Source organism: Schistocerca piceifrons, chromosome 1, assembly GCF_021461385.2.
Source record: "Schistocerca piceifrons isolate TAMUIC-IGC-003096 chromosome 1, iqSchPice1.1, whole genome shotgun sequence".
Classification (NCBI taxonomy): domain Eukaryota; kingdom Metazoa; phylum Arthropoda; class Insecta; order Orthoptera; family Acrididae; genus Schistocerca; species Schistocerca piceifrons.
The window spans coordinates 688,256,601-688,275,958 of record NC_060138.1 but is presented as its reverse complement, the minus strand read 5'-3'; the positions used below and the strand labels follow the sequence as shown (position 1 = coordinate 688,275,958).

The window sequence follows — 19,358 nt, the reverse complement described above, 5'->3', positions numbered from 1 at the left end:
TTGCTTTTAACAATATCCATTGCTCAACATTACTTCGTTGCTTTTATTTACTTTACTTCCTCATCATTATGTCAATATCTCCATTCAAAACAGTTGTGGCAGCAATGTCACCGGATTTCTTCCCAATTTAGAACGTTTGGAACATTATGGGCACGACCCTCCAACCTGCTCGGGATTTTGACGATATATAGCATCAACTGGACATAATTTGGCACTATATTCCTCATCAGGACAAGCAACAACTATCAATCAATGCCAAGCCGGATAACTGCTTGCATAAGGGCCAGAGACGACCAACGCGTTATTGACTTGCTCAATTTGTAAAGCTCTTTCCCCTGAATAAATCCTCCATTCTTCGTTGACACTCGATAGAGAAGGAAGTTTGAAATCCGTCAACATGTGCTGAATCCTTCGCATTCACTCTTCTGTCCTGATCGTCACATATTAACCTATTGTCTCTAAATCCCAGAAGTTTCGGAATGTGTTTTGAAAGGACTGATTGTACGGCAGGTTGACAAAGTTAACGAAGACATGATTAACGAAAACCCACTGGCTATTTCCCCTCAGGATTCAGTCGAATTTCAAAGGCAAACTTGATGTGTAAGTCTTCTTAAATCATCGTTGACGTCTGAGATATTCCAAAAGTTCCCGGCCCCGAGCTCTTTTTCCGGGTTTCGTCACCAGAAAAAAATTGTGGTAGCAATTAGGTGATTTAACGTCAGTTAACATACAACTTTATTTTACACGCCACTTACAGATCATGGAAGTTACATAACACCTTTAGTTACACGTGCACAGATATACAAGTCAGAGATGCCGTTTAGCGATCCCCCTCATGCTCCATACGGCTAGCACTCAAGAGGGCAGACATATTCTCGATCGGTCATGAAGGACCGTATAGCTACATCACGTATCTTCACTTAGGACCTGGGCTAGTTTATATGAAGACAAGTATCTGCATAGATGATGTAGCGACGTCTGGATAACCACAGGCTGCCAGCACAGTGACCATTATTGCGACTACCCTTGTTGCGGTACCAGAGAGAAACGAGCCCAAGGACAACTCAGGACGTAGGAGTGAGCACCACGTTATCTTTCAGTTGAATTCAACTCCTCGGTTCTACATATAGCATCATGACTGATGCGACATGACAGTTGAACTATATGGGAAAAAACGTAAATTACTCATAAGTTACGTCGTGCACACACTTTATTTAACATATAAACGTCACTACTGATAGTTTGATTTAGGTTATGACACGTTCGATATGCCTGCCATCATTGGCGATGATGTGGTGCAGATGAATACCGACTTCTGCATGACCTGCTGAAGTGTCGGAACATCGATGCTGTCAATGACCTTCTGAATGGCTGTTTTCAGCTTAGCACTGGTTTTGGGATAATTGTCTTTAATATAACCCCACAAAAAGGAGTCGCATGTGTTCAAATCCGGAGAATATGGTGGCCATTCGAGGCCCATGCCAGTGGCCTCCGGGTACCCCAGAGCAGATTGCGGTATCCAAAGTGCTAGAGCAGGACATCAAATGCTCTCCTGCTTCGATAAGATCGAGCTCCGACTTGCATCAACGACATCTTGTCGAAATCAGGATCACTTTGGATAGTGGGGACGAAGTCACCTTCCAAAACCTTCACGTACCGTTCGGCAGTCACCGTGCCATAAAGGAATATCGCACACCACACTGTCATCCGTTGAGAGTGAAGAGATACCTCGATCGCGAAATGCGGATTCTCAGTCCCCCAAAATGAGCCAATTTTGCTTACCGAAGAATCCATCCAAATGAAAGTGGGCTTCGTCACTAAACCAAACCATAGTCACATCAAAGTCATGTTCGTCAATTCTGTGGACAATAGCGTTGGCGAAACACAGCTGCTGTTCCATGTCTTGGGGCTTAATGGCTGATGAGTTTGAATTTCGTATGGGGAGAGATGCAGGTCTTCAACAACAATTTGTGGCAGTGTCTCCCGGTTGATTCCCACCTGTTGTGCAGTTCGTCTGAACGATTTCCTGGGGCTGGTTTGAAACACAGAGCATGTCTTCTCAATGTTTTCAGGTGTTAACTTTTTTGGACGACCAACATTGCCAACACTATCATCACGAACACTACCTTTTCTCTCAAACTTGCGAATCAAATTCTTGATTGTTAGCACACTTTAACCGGTTGCATGAACGACATCTTGTCGAAATCAGGATCACTTTGGATAATAGGGACGAAGTCATCATCCAAAACCTTCACGCTGTACCTTCAATTTCTTGACTTCCTTTGAGCCGTGATTGGTCTTTTATTGCTGGCTTAGTAGGCCTTCACAAGCGCTATACGCTCAGGCACGCTGTGCCGTAACATTTTCAACAACAACAATGCGCGTGCGGATGCGCATACTAATTCCCATCATGCCCTGCGGTCAACCGTGCAGTTTGAACGTCCTAGCGCAAACCCTTCAGAAGTTATGACCAATGTATTTCATACAGTTCAAAATTGTCACCCCGTATATCTACGTACAGAATGGACGTAGTCAGATTGCATTCATCGTCGTCATAGGGACCAACCAACAGACACTGCGGAGAGGCACTGTGTGCACTGTACTATCATTTTTGATTCGCATAGCTGTAATTTAAACATCAGACGTTACATTTACGACGTGATAAGGCCAGTGGCTGTGCTCTAATTTTGAGGCCTCTACGTCAATGCGTTTTAAACAAGACGACGCAAGAGTTCACGTTGCCTATGCTATCCCAACCAAACTTGCAATACAGTGGTTGTTCGGCTGTCGCCATGGTCACATCTCTCACGCCACTGAAAACGTCTGGCCATGGGTAGCGGAGAGCGTAGCCCCCTCATCACGAACTCTACTATACAACTGAAGCCCCACGGAATGACAGACCATGTCTGTTGTTCGACTGGATGCAGAGCCTGGTAAGAGCCATTGCTGCTGCCCACCCTGTACACCCTGTGGCGTCCCCGCACTCCAACCGCGTGCTGATATTGTCGACGCCGTAGAGCTGCTACTGCCACAGCTCTTTCAGTGGAGTTGAGACACGATGCGCGATGACATAGGTCCCAGTTGGTGAACGGGAGACGGAAATGCGAACTTGTACGATGGATGCTTCTTCTGATTTAAGATTGAATGATGCATTACCCGGATATGCAGTAGTTGTTAAATCTTATCTCATCCGCATCGTACACACCACCAATTGTGAGGAAACATTGTGACTATCAGTCTTCTTGTACGTTGTTGGCTCGTTGTTATGGAGCTGTTGAACCTGTATGAAGCGAGATCCACAGATACTCCTCAATCACGTCTGAGTGAACAGATACTCCTCAATCACGTCTGAGTGAACCTACGCCTTAATGTAAAAAAAAAAAAAAAAAAAAAAAAAAAAAGTTCAAAAGTTCTCTTTTCAATTAATGAAGTAATTATTTTGATATTTCAAATTAAATTGTCCCTGCTGAACAGTCGTTGGTTAACTATCATTGATTAAATGACTTAATAATGTAGTCCACGCTCGATATTTCACTTGGAAGGAACAGTTTATTGTTCCTTGGCCACTAAATGTTTTATAACTTTCGCGCCACACGCACACGGAGTTGGTTGGTAAAGTCAGTTCTATTAAAATTAAGTTTCTTGACAATTACGAGAACTTGACTCTTCAGCGTAATTGTATTATCTTCGTGAAGTCGTGTAACTGTGTCCTACTCGAGACTAATTGAGTGTAGTCCTTTGATATACTATCCACTCTTCTTTTAGTTCCAACTATGTGAAAGTCAAGTCCAATATTCACTAGTTTCGTCAATAAAGTTCAATTAACCCGTTATGCACGGTTAAACGCGTCTATCAGTTCCTGTCTCTGCTTAGAAAATCAGTTTCCGAAGTTCGTGAAGCACGTCACGCAAGAATCACTTCTGAACGCAAAACAATCTCGTCGCGTTCCGTACTCTCAATAACTAAGACAAGAATTGTTCTCGCACGTCTTTACAGGACGAGAGCCAGCAAGCGACTTCTTCTGTGAAATAGTATTGTAGGCGCATTGAATTTCTTCGTTGCGCTTACAACTCTCTTCCACATAACATCACCGTGGACTTAGCTTTCAAGATATTAATTGCAATTATCACTTGGATATTTGTCCATTAGTTAAATCTGAGGTTTCTTCCTCCTCTTTTCATAACAAAAACTCTCAGTGATGGATAATGTTGTTGTTATCAAAACTTCTTGGTGTTAGCTTATCGGCAAAGATGTATTTGCCAAGATAACTCTTCCCTACTTCATATTATGACATTCTGTCTTAATTGACTTTGAGGGGGTCGTTGGGGTGTTACAACCCCCAAATCACATACAAATTTAATGAAGTGTTTCTCCTACTCAAGTTTAATTATCAGCTATGTTTCCTGTTGTTGCAATTTGGACGGCCAGCGGTGTGTTACATTGCCAGCGGGCTGAGTGGCGGGTGTGCCGTGTTGCAGGGGCGTGGCCGTGGCTGACGGCGCTCATCTACCGCGGCAGCAACGGGCCGCGCGTGCTGTGCGGCGGCGCGCTCATCACCGACCAGCACGTGCTCACCGCCGCCCACTGCGTCTACAACAGATCCGACCTGTACGTAAGCCGCCCACCCAGCACCGCCACAGTTTCATATACGATCGATTTTTTCGGGTCGGACCTCTGCTATGACCCTCGACATAGTGTTGGGATGGAGTATGATGTTAAACGTGCTCAGACAGAAAGAATATTTCAATTGAAATTAGTCGTTTACTGTAACGACTTACTATTTATTTTTATTACCACTACGCGTTTTGTTTGTTCGAGCTTCCATGGTTAGGTGGACTTACGTCAGTTCCTCTGAGGTAATTAAAATCATGAGATATCTCCTAATACCGCGCCGGACCTCCTTTTGCCCGGCGTAGTGTAGAAACTCGACATGTCATGGACTCCACAAGTCTTTGGAAGTCCCCTGAAGAGATATTCAGCCATGCTGCCTCTACAGCAGCCCACAATTGGAAAGTTCTATCGGTGCAGGATTTTGTTCACAAACTGACCTCTCAACTATTTCCCATAAATTTCCGATGGGAACCGTGTCTAACGATCTGGGTGGCCATATCATTCTCTCGAATCGTCCAGCATGTTTTTCGAACCAGTTGCTAGCGATTGTGGCCTGGCGACATCACGCACTGTCATCCATAAAAATTCTATCGTTGTTTGGCAACATGAAGTATATGAATGGCTGCAAACGGTCTCCAAATAGCCGACCAAAACCAGTTCCAGTAAATGACCGATTCAGTTGGGCCAGAGGACGCGGTCCATTCCATGTAAACACAGCGCACACCATTATGGAGCCACCACCAGTTTGCGTAGTGCCTTGTTGACAACTTGGGTCCATAGTTTTGTGCGGTCTACGCCACATTCGAACACTACCATCAGCTCTTACCAAATGAAATCGATACACATCTGGCCAGGCTACGGTTTTCCAGTCGTCTAGGATCCAACCGATATGGTCAAGAGCCCAGGAGAGGCGCTGCAGGCAACGTTGTGCTGTTAGCAAAGGCACTTGCTTCGGTCATCGGCCATAGCCTATTAACACTAGATTTCGCCATATTGTCCTAACTGATACGTTCGTCTACGTCCCACTTTGATTTCCGCGGTTATTTAATGCAGTGTTACGTGTTAGCACCGACAACTCAACGAAAACGCCGCTGCTCTCCGTCGTCAAGTGAAGGCTATCGGCCACTGCGTTGTCTGTGGTGAGAGGTAATGCCAAAAATGTGGTATTCTCAGCACATTCCTGACACCGTGGAATATTGAATTCTCTGATGATTTCCAAACTGGAATGTCTCGTGAGTCTATCTCCAACTACCATTCTGCATTCAAAGTCTTAATTCCCGTCGTGCGGCCATAATCGCGCAGTAAAACCTTTTTATATGATTCACCTGAGGACAAATGACGACTCCGTCAATGCACTGCCCTTTTTATAGCTTTTGTACACGGTACTATCAGCATTTGTATGTGTGCACATCGCTATCCAATGACTTTCGTCACCTCAGTGTAATGAGACATGTATGTGTTGTGTGTATGAGTTTTGGGTAACTGTCTCCTTTGAATAAAGGCTCCTTTTCCTGTCGAGTTTACATCGCCGTTACGTCTTAAAAATTCTTTATAAAGACTTCAATGGTTTAAAACTAGTCCAGCAAAGAGTCACATATGATGTTTATTAATGAATTGTCCGTGGGTATGGCATCGGCATAGAGACTCTTACAGCAAACGTGAAATGAATAACGCTTTCGTGAGAATATTTTAGTTATGATATAATACATATTTACCATGTATATTATAATATTTCTTAACTTTAATATATTCTCCTGCATTTTACTTAACTCTTTTTAAGTACTGCATTTTTTTCTGGACAGGATGTATAGAATGTGAGTGATGTATGTGCCATCAACAGTTTAATTTTAATTAATTTATATTATTTTTAATTTATTATTCATTTATTTAGCTTTTTTCTTAATTAAATAGACAGTAGGTCTGCATATTACTCATTTGCTTTATTTATTAGTAGCTATTTTTCATCGTACATTGGTTACAATACAAAGATCCTAAGTCCACCGGCGTCACCAGCACTAAATTATTGGGAGGAGGGGAGGGGGGCGGGACGACTCAACAAATTCGGTATACATCACAAGGGAGTCTAAAAGGGAAATCCCACTGAAAAAAGTTGAAAGCATTATTAGCGAAAACCAGTTTTTCGAGCATTATGGATGCCTCAGACTCTTAACCGTGCCAGTTTAAGCCTGGACTTGAACGTATTTTGCTATTACCGAGTATAAAAAAGTTGTGCAATATTAACATTTAAATCTACTCACAGTGGGTATGTGACTATTTTGTATTATGTCCTAAAATCACTTTCAAACTGAATAGTTTTTCAGATTAAATTATGTTTGATTTTTGCTGGAAATATAAATAGAGTACCGGTATTACATGCACGATTTATTTACTTTATTTTTCGAACATTAGAAATACATTTAAAAAGTCAATGTAAAACTATGAAAAGTATGAAATAAAAAAGGAAGTAGTTAAAAAGTCCGAAATGACAATTACATACTATGTCAACAGCATAAGGTAAAATAATCTTACAAAGTTCGTCCTATAGTGAGCCAAATATATTTCTCCTTTTTTGTCAAAACTTGATACAAATTTTCTAGCAACATTTCGTAAGTCTGTTTGATTCAACAGCAACTTGTGCACACTGCAGACTACTACATGATTTTGCCTGTGCTGTGTCACTCTCGAACACAGCTAGTTCTTCAGTCGTCTTAGAGCAGTAACACTGTTCTACTGCACAGCTTCCAAAGCTTCAACATTAGCAAATAATTACAGAACTTCCATTTTGTTAAGAAACCAAAACATCCTTTGCATCATTCTGATATTTTACATTGTCTCACAGATGAAAAAGTTCTGTTTTCAAACACTGGACATCGACTTCCGGTATGGAACTTCCACATCATCTCCTTTTTTCTCCAGTAACACTTTTTCCAAGAACACCTGTTTCTCCATGCCAGATTACTCAAGTATTCGATATATAAATCCTTGGACAGCCATGTCATTGATTTCAAAATGCTCCTGCCTGTAAAGTTCAAGCAATACAAATTCGTGTGGATCCTTGTCCTCAAACAATCGCTTAGGAAATTCCTTGTTCCTTTGGAAGTTGTCATACTATTGTTAGCCTTCCGCCTCCTAGCCACCCCTCCTACAAACTTATAGCAAAACCAGCAGATTCGTTCTTATCTGTCCCACTCCTTCATCATTCCTAGTCGTACCAACATAATTTATTCAAACTTGGAATATTGTCCTTTTTAGTGAATATTATAACCGGATTTGGTTTAACGGCACATTAGTAAATCCTGCAAACCGTTCGTTCTTACTGCACAACAGCTTTTAGTACATGTAATTAGTTAAGCTTGGATGTATTCGTTCAATTGTGTCATTTTTGTCAAGTAAGACTTGAAAAAGTGAAACTACTTTCAAAAAATATTGGGTGAGGGGGGGAACAAGTCCTCCTGTCTCCCACAGCGGTGACGCCCATGCGTAAGTCGCTAATCCTATCAACAATGCAGGAGTGCAGTTACGAGAGCAGCCAGCACGGCCAGACAAGAGAGTCTTAACAAGATACAGTGGTAAATCAGGCGCTAGGAGACGCATTCGCACCAACGATTTAACATCTTCCCTGCTAAGGATTATAGTAGTCATTACAGAGATTAAGTAAAAATTACATAAATTTACGTCTAAATAGTGAGTGATACTACATGTAATGAAAAGAGAAGTTGCACCTAAGCTCTTGGTCGAGTATTAACGTATAATGTGACCCAATATAATAGCGGGAAATAATAAATGAACACTTTTAAAGAGGTGACAAAGATCCTCTTCTATGGGTCATTACTAAAGGTCAGTGGAAACAGTCATTCAAGGGATCTGTGCTGTCAACAGAGCAAGAAATACGGACTGGGAACGAAAATACTGAGCCCATAAAACCTGCGTTTGGCAACTCGTGTTCTATCAGAGGGTAAAGATATCAGTATTGCTCCTAATTAATGCAAAAAAATATTCTAATAAACTCAGGCACACTTTTTCTATTTTATTTAACTGATTTGGGAAACGATCGGCAGTATGTCATTCTAACAATATTCCCAACACTTGCACCCATGATTCCTTTATAATGAAATACTTCTTAGAAGTTTAAAATTACTTTTTACAGTATTCCATAGATGTGAAATACACCGTTGTTTCTTAATCCTTTGTTTTTCAGATATAAAGTTCGCATTGGAGATCTCAATCTTCTCGCAGAAGACGATGGTGCTACGCCCATTGAATCAGATATACTGGAAAAGAAGATGCACGAAGGGTATCGCAAGGGTCGGTTTGAGAATGACATCGCAATTCTTAAACTGAAAGACAAAATTCCTTTCTCATGTAAGTGTTTAGGAAATCAGTTGGCAGGACAAGTGTATTATGATAATGTTAACAAACCAAGTTCTCAGTGCGTTTAACGAAAAATATACAATAATGCGTATCTTGTAAATTCCAAAATTAAAAAAAGGAGTGTGGTCACTCCAAGTAGCAGATCTTGTCTGACACTGTTGATATATTTCTGTTGTAACGGATAAGGTGTGGACTCAACAATCGGCGGTAACGACATTCAGATCTCCTTCCGGCTACTGACACCAGTCAATCACTTGAGTGCCACGCAGCAGTGCTTCTTAAGCTCGGCCAGGACCAGTCTAGGATCTTTCCTTGTTCCACTGAGCTAGTGCTCAGTTTATGATTGCCTTCCTTCCTTTCCTCCCTTCCGCCGACAAGTATTTCCATCAGTTGTATTCGGAGAGCACTTTACAACCCCAGTGGAGTTAGAAACAGTTATATAAGATGGCCGAAAGACGCACAGTATTATTACTGTTATTATTATCACTATTTTTTATGAATAAGATCGCTTAAAAAATCTACTCTTGTTGTATTTTTCAACACTATTAAATGCTGAGTGCATGCATGTCCAAAGGAACACTGCGTCTTACTGCTGAACAACACGGACGCCGACACCGAGCAAGCGACTTTCAGTTAAAATGTCATCCCTGATATAATGGATGTACAGGTACAAGTTGTAGACACGTGGTTGACGACCTATGGGAGTTAAGATCTGGCTCTCAAGCCTGCTCGGATAGCCCGATGGTAAAGTGACCCCTCTCAATAAGTGGGAAATCTGGGTTCGAGTCCCGATCCAGGATAAATGTTTATTGTTGTCATTCCATTATAGAGCTGAAAATTGTCCATGTTCGCAAGTGCAGATATCTTTCGTGTTCTGCTTAGTTTTTTATGTGAGCATTACAAGAATATGGCAGCAGGGCCATGTCGTAAGAACTCGTTCTTGCTTAGAAACTTAGAAGCTTTCGTTCCACGGCTTCCGAAGACACGAACACCGTACTTCGTGTTATTCATATGCAATCAATCAAGCATAAATCTTAAAGGAAAACAACATACTAACTGCCACGCACATTCTTATCTGCAACACGATCAGTCTCTAACCCATTTAAACTAATATTCCAGAAGGAAATTCACTTATGTATAAAAAATCAGTATCTCCTTTGCAACCAGATGAAATGTCGGAAGTCATTCTTTTACAAGTGACTATAAAATATCTTCTTGTTCTTTTTAATTAAAATTATTTGAATTGGGTCCAGTGAGAATTTAAGTTCATTTTTGTTAACTTACAAGCCAATGCATTCCTCCAACTCTTGTTGGTGTAGTAATTTTGCATCTCGAGCAGGAAACTATAAGCTCATGTTTGTTTGTATACCATTGTGTCTGAATTTTAAGGCATACTGCGTTATCAGTATCCAAAATATAATAGTTACCGAGTGTTGGTAATACTATCAATTGCACATGTTTAGAAAGGCATTGTTCACGACATTTCTAAAGTTAAATTACAGCACTTATTTCTCTTCTCACAGTTTATCTGCATCCAATTTGCTTGCCGCTCGCTGACGATCTGAGATCAAACGCTTTCGTAAGGTACAATCCTTTCATAGCCGGATGGGGAGCCATCGAGTTTCGTAAGTATGCAAAAAATTTGTTGTTGCAAGTATTTTGAGTACGTTAATCAATGTTCATACTTAAAATCATTCAGTAGCTTCAATTTTCATCTACAAAATCGCAACTGTTACAATTACGTACTGATGCTCCTTACTATAATATGAATTAGTTCGTATAAGGAAATAATAAAAGGTCATAAGGTAATAAGAAAGAAGGGCTGAAGAAGTTTTACTGACGAATTCCATAACCACCACTAAGATCTTGACAGTTAGTGGAGTGTGATACTAGTACGTCAATCACGTTCCAGATGGCCCCTGCATGTGTATAGACAATCGTCTGTTGGTGTTAACTGCCTCTTAGAGAAGCGTAGCACATGATAGTGCCAGTTTATGCATTACGTATGGTAGGTGCATATATTGCATTGGTGTCCCAGTTTCAGTTGAGTTCATAGTGAGATTCGAACAAGAAAACGTGGAATTCCTGATGTGCTTCACTGACTGCGCTATGGCAGGTCCCAAACTTCAGAGAATAGAAAAAATGTCACTTAAGTAGGCCCATCTTGCCCCCAATATGCACCACTGTCAGTGAAGAAACAGTCAATCAACAAACCTTTACCTACTTTCTGCACTGATTGTGGACTAGTTTTTCATAGAGGACGCCCACCTGTCATAACTCGCGGGATAGTGTCAAAAGTCACACCTAATCCATGGATAAAAGTTTCTTGGTTTACTATCCACACCAAATTCTGATAAAATCGAGAGCCTTGGATGAGTGCCTCCATCACAGTCATCAGGGGCTAAGTATGACTGTCTTGAAACTGGCGAGGCTCCCACTTTTGTGCCCAGAGGACAGAATCTGACTCGCTGGATTTCGTTACACCCGAATTTGACTCGGCAAGTAAACCGATAACTTTTCATCTAAGGACTCCACTACAAAAGACTTCCTAGCCACACAAATAGTCCCTGTTTGTAACAATCCGATTGGCATCTGACATATTCCATGAGCCGTCCACTGCACCGAAAATATATATCACTAACAGTCTGTTTGAATTGAGCTGCAATGTAAAGTCGCGAAGGAGGCCTGCAGTCAGGAGAAGAATTGGAGGAGACTTAATGCCAGTTCTGGCTAGGTCACTAAAATGAACTGGTCTTTTGTTGTCCAAAATTTATTTAATGTTGCACAGTAGATTATTGGTGTACATAATAATGTTTTAAGTGCTGCCGAGGAGTCAAGTATGCCAATCAGCATGTCAACAAGGCATACCACCAATGTAGCAGAAGATTGGGCATCAGGCGAGTATTGCCACACAACCTCCGAGAAAGCGTAGAAAAAGCGCAAATGCAGCAATGCTACACAGCAGGGCAGGATAAAGTAACTCTGTAACTTCTAGCGCCAGAGTACCATAGCACTAGTCAAACATTGCAGAACAACCTGAGTTCGGCGACCCAGAATAATTATTGACCAACCACAGCGAGGCAAGGAGTGCTGACGAGACCAATAAACGAGGACAAATTCGATCATGCACCTAGGGTCACCACAGGATAGACTCTCTAAGTAATGAGACTTTTGGAGCTCAAAGACACATCCAGTCGCGCCATCAGAGAGAATGAACCAGAGAGAATGACGATCTATTGAGTTTCAGTGAAACCACAACAAGCTGATCGATGGTGGTCCTCCAGCCACCTACTTCCTGATTTCAACACTAAGGCACAGCCAGTCTGATGCAAACCACAGCTATGGTTGCTTTTACTGTCTACTGGGACATGTCGGATGAGGAGAAGACTGGTGTGCTGGCAGCCCTCCTCCACTGACGGTCAGTTGTGGATGATTCCCAAGCTGTCATCTCCACACTGTCCAGGCGTGGCACGGTCGCACAGTCCCCTAGCCGACTCATGAACATCTACTGCAGTTTTGGTCGATCCATGTTGGATGACCAGGAGCTGGTCTTCACGGCAGCTGACTTCCTCACATAAGGGCACAATGGGCTGTCCACAGGGCTGCTGAAGTGGGCCGTACTGTACCACACAAATGTTTAGGGGCGAACAGCGCCTGCCCGACTCCACACCGCCGCATCACGTCACATATCTGCATCTCACTGTCCTGCTACTTCGACGTCATGTCTCGCTGACAAGGCACGTCACCACTTCTTCATGGCTCTACCACCATCCAGCGCACTGAGACAACCATATAACTCCGTAAACTCTTCCAGGCCAATAAATGTTATCACAGATGTCAATGTGTCACTAACGCCTCCAGGCATGTTCTGGACCACTCTTCCAAATTCCGTGCTCGGCCTTCTGCACACAGAGTGACCCCAGGTCCCCGAGTTGCAAGAACTGGTGTTATGAAGTGGTTGTAAGATTGATATGTGCGTTATGAACGTGGGCATAAAAGCTACATTGGGAAGTAATGTTGGCAACCTGAATGCTACAAGTGTGGATGAGTTGGACACTGTGGGAATCAGGGCAAAAAAAAAAAAAAAAAAAAAGAAAATCAAAGTAGCTGTTGCATACAAAACGGAGAGCTTCAACCATCAGAAGGCATTTTCATAGGATATAACACTGCACAAACAGATGCATAGATGGAATGCTGCTTGGCAGGCTTTTTGGGAGACAAGGAACATAAATTCCTGGTAGACACAGGTGGGCACATGTTCATCAGCCTGTACCTACTAGGAAGGAGGAAACTTGGGTCTCTAGCTTACAAAATACATGGAGTTTGTGGCAATAACAGATTATTTAGGAATGATACTACTCAGTTTTAGTACTGAAACTAAGAATTTTCGTGAACATTTGGAAATATTTCCATTTGGAAGTGTTCAGCGATTTTCGTGCTAGATTTTCTGGACAAACGCCATGTTAAAATCGATCTGTCACAGTATACAGTAAAACTCATGGGACTTTGTTTACATAGAGGTATGTAGTTGCAAGCGAGGCAATGTCACAAGACACGCCCCTCACGAAGGTGTTGCTGACTACACTGTTAACATGTATGCTAAAGACTCGTGATAAAATACCAACAGGTACAGGGAAGGTTGTGAAGGTATCAGTTAATACCAATTTACCCTGTGAAGCATTGTATGTGGTACAATCTCTGGTGGAAACTGAACAGATAGACAAAATGCATTGTTTTGTGTGAAGAAGCATAGACATAAGAGTAGTATTAATGATTATTTTATTTTTTTTGGATAACTTCATTATGGATATGGTTAGCCTAGTGAAGGGTTTAATGACTGCCACATTAGAGCTTTTAGATGAAGAGGATATTGGTAGGTCATATGATGACCAGAACCACAAGCACACCACCGATCCAACAATGTTAAGTAAAAAAAGTGGGTCACTTGCAAGGCTGTGATTGGCAGGCAATGGAAGCTTTGCTACTAGAGTTTATGGGTTTATGTAAATTGAAGCATCCTTTACCAGCAACACATATTACCCAGGACTTTATATCTACTGGCAATAATGCACCAGTTTACAGAAAGCCATAATGCATAGCAAAGCGTCTCCAACCAGTAATCGCGCAGTTTATAGATCAAAAGTTGTCGGAGGATATAAGAGTACAGTGATGGCATATGGGGTGTGACTGTGATCATCATTCTGAAAAGCTCAGCAGATGGTACTAAGGAGTACAGATTCTGTTGCAGTGACCACTCCCAGAATACAAACACCGTTACTGATACATATCCCATCCTTACCACCTCAGAAAAGTTAGACAGCTTAGGACAGTGTCATTACTTTACAACAACGGATCTAAGAAGTGAATATCATCAGCTGGAAGTAGTCCCAGAAGATAGACCAAAGACCGCTTCCATGGGGACATTACCAGTATAGGAAGATGTTATTTGTGCTTAAAAACGGGCCAGCCACATTCCAGATGTTATTAGATGGGGGTTTAAAGCCAAATACCTATATGGTATATTTGGATAATATCATTATATTCTTGAAGTATATGCAAGAGCACGTGAAGTGCTTGGAAAGCATACACGAGACATGGAAGAAGCCAAATCTAGAGCTTAGGAACAAGAACAGTCCATGCAACGTGTTAAAAAATCATCACAATATCGAGTGGGTCAAGTGGTGTTAGTCGGTAATCCCTACACACCTAAAGGAAAAACAGAATTGCTTAACTAAACATCGGGGTTGTTATCAGTCATTGAGGTGGCTTCTCCAGTGGAATTTCTGACAAAAAGTCTATTGTCCACGTTAGTATGGTTAACCTTTTAAAGGAACGGTGGATAAATTACCACAAGTCCTTACCACAGAGTCATGCCGCATGAAAAAGACGAGAACAATCAAGAAGCATACACCATTGGGTAAGCATGATGTACATAGTGTACCCTGCAAACTGGGATCATGCATCATATAGTAATATTTGGGTTTACTTATGTTATTTCTGGGATCTATTTAATACATGTCATTATTGTCTATTCTTGTTCGAGTGTATTGTTAATTCATATTAGTTACTGTAGAACGTTACAATTGTATTCTGGTTATGTATTATCTGTTAGTTGTTTTGTTTTGAATAAGCATTTTGGAAGGAGGAAGAGAATAATGAAAGTTCCTTTCCTCAGGGACAATAAGTAAATGGGTACAAGTGAAGATGTAAGAAGTGTTAATAATATCCGAGCATGTGTAAGCTCGTGCTCTTACGGCATTAAGAAACCTACAGGAATGTCTGTAGGAAGAAATCACCATTTACCCAGCCAGAGAAGGGCAGTCTGAATGCAGACACGTGAAGCGCCACTGTTTCTAGGAAAAGGCATCAGGATGCCAGAAGGAAATATTGGTTCCATAACATCATTTTCAGAATCTAGGAGTGCATCGGATGTACTTAATCTTTGTACTGCAGGCCGTGATCATTAATTCCTATGAGAATGTTAGACCTAAGAGCGTGATAAAGTTGAGTTACGTAATAGCGCATTTTGGTGAACGGCACGATTGTGAGATGGCCACTATAGATTTCTGCCTCCCGGCTACAATCACAGCTACAGCTATACTACAACTAGCTCACTATGCACTGTTCTGGATACAGAAACAGCTGGAAGTACTGCCAGCACTAAATCTATCCCATCTTAACATTAAATCCTGAGCTCATACACTCTTTAGATACGTTAATAGGATCTAGGAAAGGGGAAATTTTCATGGCACAAATGTTTCAACACATTCAGCAATATCAAGAAACCGATGTCAAAATGTGATGACTATAAGCGTTACAGCCACCAGCCTTGCATGTTTCTGATAGCAATTTGCGTACTTTACTTTTGTCTCAGACTTGGAAGTAGCCATTCTCCGTATTACCTACACATTAGATACCTGTCTAGTGGTTAACTGGCATAACCCAGAAAACAGCGTAAGAAAAGAACTGTAAACTTGTGACAGCTTGAAAAATGGTGAAATCTGAAAAGCGACAGCAGAACAAAAGTTAGGAATAATAGTATAGAATTAGGAAATACAGGTAGATCTATATGGATCAGCTCACACGAACGAAAAGTTCGTGCAATGAGCACGGTATACAATTACATTTCAAAAGTATGAGATTGTTACAGAGGATGATCAGAGGCAAAATTCTGGACTAATCTTTTGGAACAAGAGAAGAGTGTTGCACCGCAGAATAATTTCAGTGCACATGCTTAAAATTATTAACACTCCATAACTTCAGGTACCAGAGCATCATTGCAGTAGTCAAACAGTGCAGAAAGACCCAAGCTCGGCAACACTGAATAATTATTGAAGCACCACAGAGAGACAAGAAGCGCTGACGAGCCCAGTAAGTGAGGACAAATTCGATCATGCACCTAGAATCACTACGTCAGAAGTCTAAGTTCATCACTTTAAATAAGGCTTTTGGAGTTCAAAGACATATCCAGTCATCCCGCCATTCTGTCTGTGTTACTATAATCAGAGAAAAAGATGGCCTGCTGAATTTCACTCTGTTGTTGTGGTCTTCAGTCCTGAGACTGGTTTGATGCAGCTCTCCATGCTACTCTATCCTGTGCAAGCTTCTTCATCTCCCAGTATCTACTGCAGCCTACATCCTTCTGAATCTGCTTAGTGTATTCATCTCTTGATCTCCCTCTACGATTTTTACCATCCACGCTGCCCTCCAGTACTAAATTGGTGATCCCTTGATGCCTCAGAACATGTCCTACCAACCGATCCCTTCTTCTAGTCAACTTGTGCCACAAACTCCTCTTTTCCCCTATTCTATTCAATACCTCCTCATTAGTTATGTGATCTACCTATCTAATTTTCAGCATTCTTCTGTAGCACCACATTTCCAAAGCTTCTATTCTCTTCTTGTCCAAACTATTTATCGTCCATGTTTCACTTTCATACATGGCTACACTCCATATAAATACTTTCAGAAAAGACTTCCCGACACTTTAATCAATACTCGATGTTAACAAATTTCTCTTCTTCAGAAACGCTTTCCTTGCCATTGCCAGTCTACATTTTATATTCTCCCTACTTCGACCATCATCAGTTATTTTGCTCCCCAAATAGCAAAACCCCTTTACTACTTTAAGTGTCTCATTTCCTAATCCAATTCCCTCAGCATCACCCGACTAAATTCGACTACATTCCATTATCCTCGTTTTGCTTTTGTTGATGTTCATCTTATACTCTCCTCTCAAGACACTGTCCATTCCGTTCAACTGCTCTTCCAAGTCCTTTGCTGTCTCTGACAGAGTTACAATGTCATCACCGAACCTCAAAGTTTTTATTCCATCTCCATGGATTTTAATTCCTACTCCGAATTTCTCTTTTTTTTCCTTTACTGCTTGCTCAATATACAGATTGAATAACATCGGGGAGAGGCTACAACCCTGTCTCACTCCCTTCCCAACCACTGCTTCCCTTTCATAACCCTCGACTCTTATAACTACCATCTGATTTCTGTACAAATTGTGAATAGCCTTTCGCTCCCTGTATTTTACCCCTGCCACCTTCAGAATTTGAAAGAGAGTATTCCAGCCAACATTGTCAAAAGCTTTCTCTAAGTCTACAAATGCTAGAAACATAGGTTTGCCTTTCCTTAATCTTTCATCTAAGATAAGTCGTAGGGTCAGTATTGCCTCACGTGTTCCAACATTTCTACGAAATCCAAGCTGATCTTCCCCGAGGTCGGCTTCTAACAGTTTTTCCATTCTTCTGCAAAGAATTCGCGTTAGTATTTTGCAGCTGTGACTTATTAAACTGGTAGTTCGGCAATTTTCACATCTGCTTTCTTTGGGATTGGAATTATTATATTCTTCTTGAAGTCTGAGGGAATTTCGCCTGTCTCATACATCTTGCTCACCAGATGGTAGAGTTTTGCCAGGACTGGCTCTCCCAAGGCTGTCAGTAGTTCTAATGGAATGTTGTCTACTCCCGGGGACTTGTTTCGACTTAGGTCTTTCAGTGCTCTGTCAAACTCTTCACGAAGTATCATTTCATCTTCATCTACATCCTCTTCCATTTCCATAATATTGTCCTCAAGAACATCGCCCCTGCGTAGGCCTTCTATATACTCCTTCCACCTTTCTGCTTTCCCCTGTTTGCTTAGAACTGGGTTTCCATCTGAGCTCTTGATATTCATGCAAGTTGTTCTCTTTTCTGCAAAGTTCTCTTTAATTTTCCCCTAGGCAGTATCTATCTTACCCCTCATGAGATAAGCCTCTACATCCGTACATTTGTCCTCTAGCCATCCCCGATTAGCCATTTTGCGCTTCCTCTCGATCTCATTTTTGAGACGTTTGTGTTCCTATTTGCCTGCTTCACTTACTGCATTTTTGTACTTTCGCCTTTCATCAATGAAATTCAGTATCTCTTCGGTCACCATCGTCTTTTTACCTACTTGATTCTCTGCTGCCTTCACTATTTCATTCCTCAAAGCTACCCATTCTTCTTCTACTGTATTTCTTTCCCCAATTCCTGTCAATTGTTCCCTTGTGCCCTCCCTGAAACTCTGTACAACCTCTGGTTTAGTCAGTTTATCCAGGTCCCATCTCCTTAAATTCCCATCTTCTTGCAGTTTCTTCAGTTTTAATCTACAGTTCATAACAAATAGATTGTGCTCAGAGTCCAAATCTGCCCCTGGAAATGTCTTACAATTTAAAATCTGGTTCCTAAATCTGTCTTACCATTATATAATCTATCTGAAACCTTTTAGTATCTCCAGGGTTCTTCCATGTGTACAACCTTCTTTCATGATTCTTGAACCAAGTATTAGCTATGGTTAAGTTATCCTCTGTGCAAAATTCTACCAGGCGGCTTCCTCTTTCATTTCTTAGCCCCGATCTGTATTCACCTATTACGTTTCCTCCTCTTCCTCTTCCTACTGTCAAATTCCAGTCACCCATGACTATTAAATTTTCGTCTCCCTTCACTACCTGAATAATTTCTTTTATCTCATCATACATTTCATCAATTTCTTCATCGTCTGCAGAGCTAGTTGGCATATAAACTTGTTCTACTGTAGTAGGTTTGGGCTTAGTGTCTATCTTGGCCACAATAATGCATTCACTATGCTGTTTGTAGTAGCTTACCCGCACTCCTATTCTTTTATTCATTACTAAACCTACTCTTGCATTACCCCTATTTGATTTTTTATTTATAACCCTGTATTCACCTGACCAAAAGTCTTGTTCCTCCTGCCACCGAAATTCACTAATTCCCACTATATCTAACTTTAACCTGTCCATTTCCCTTTTTAAATTTTCTAACCTACCTGCCCAATTAAGGGATCTGACATTCCACGCTCAGACCCGTAGAACGCCAGTTTTCTTTCTC

The 19,358-nt window shown here is 41.4% G+C and overlaps 1 protein-coding gene across 1 annotated transcript in view; it reads left to right on the top strand.

The window, feature by feature from the left end:
* Positions 1-19,358, top strand: part of LOC124788109 (venom protease-like) — a 214,044-nt gene that overhangs the window by 179,646 nt on the left and 15,040 nt on the right. The window contains exons 4-6 of the mRNA XM_047255234.1: positions 4,479-4,608; positions 8,810-8,973; positions 10,506-10,607. Of these exons, the coding sequence (XP_047111190.1) occupies positions 4,479-4,608; positions 8,810-8,973; positions 10,506-10,607 (396 nt within the window). The remainder of the gene's footprint in view (positions 1-4,478; positions 4,609-8,809; positions 8,974-10,505; positions 10,608-19,358) is intronic.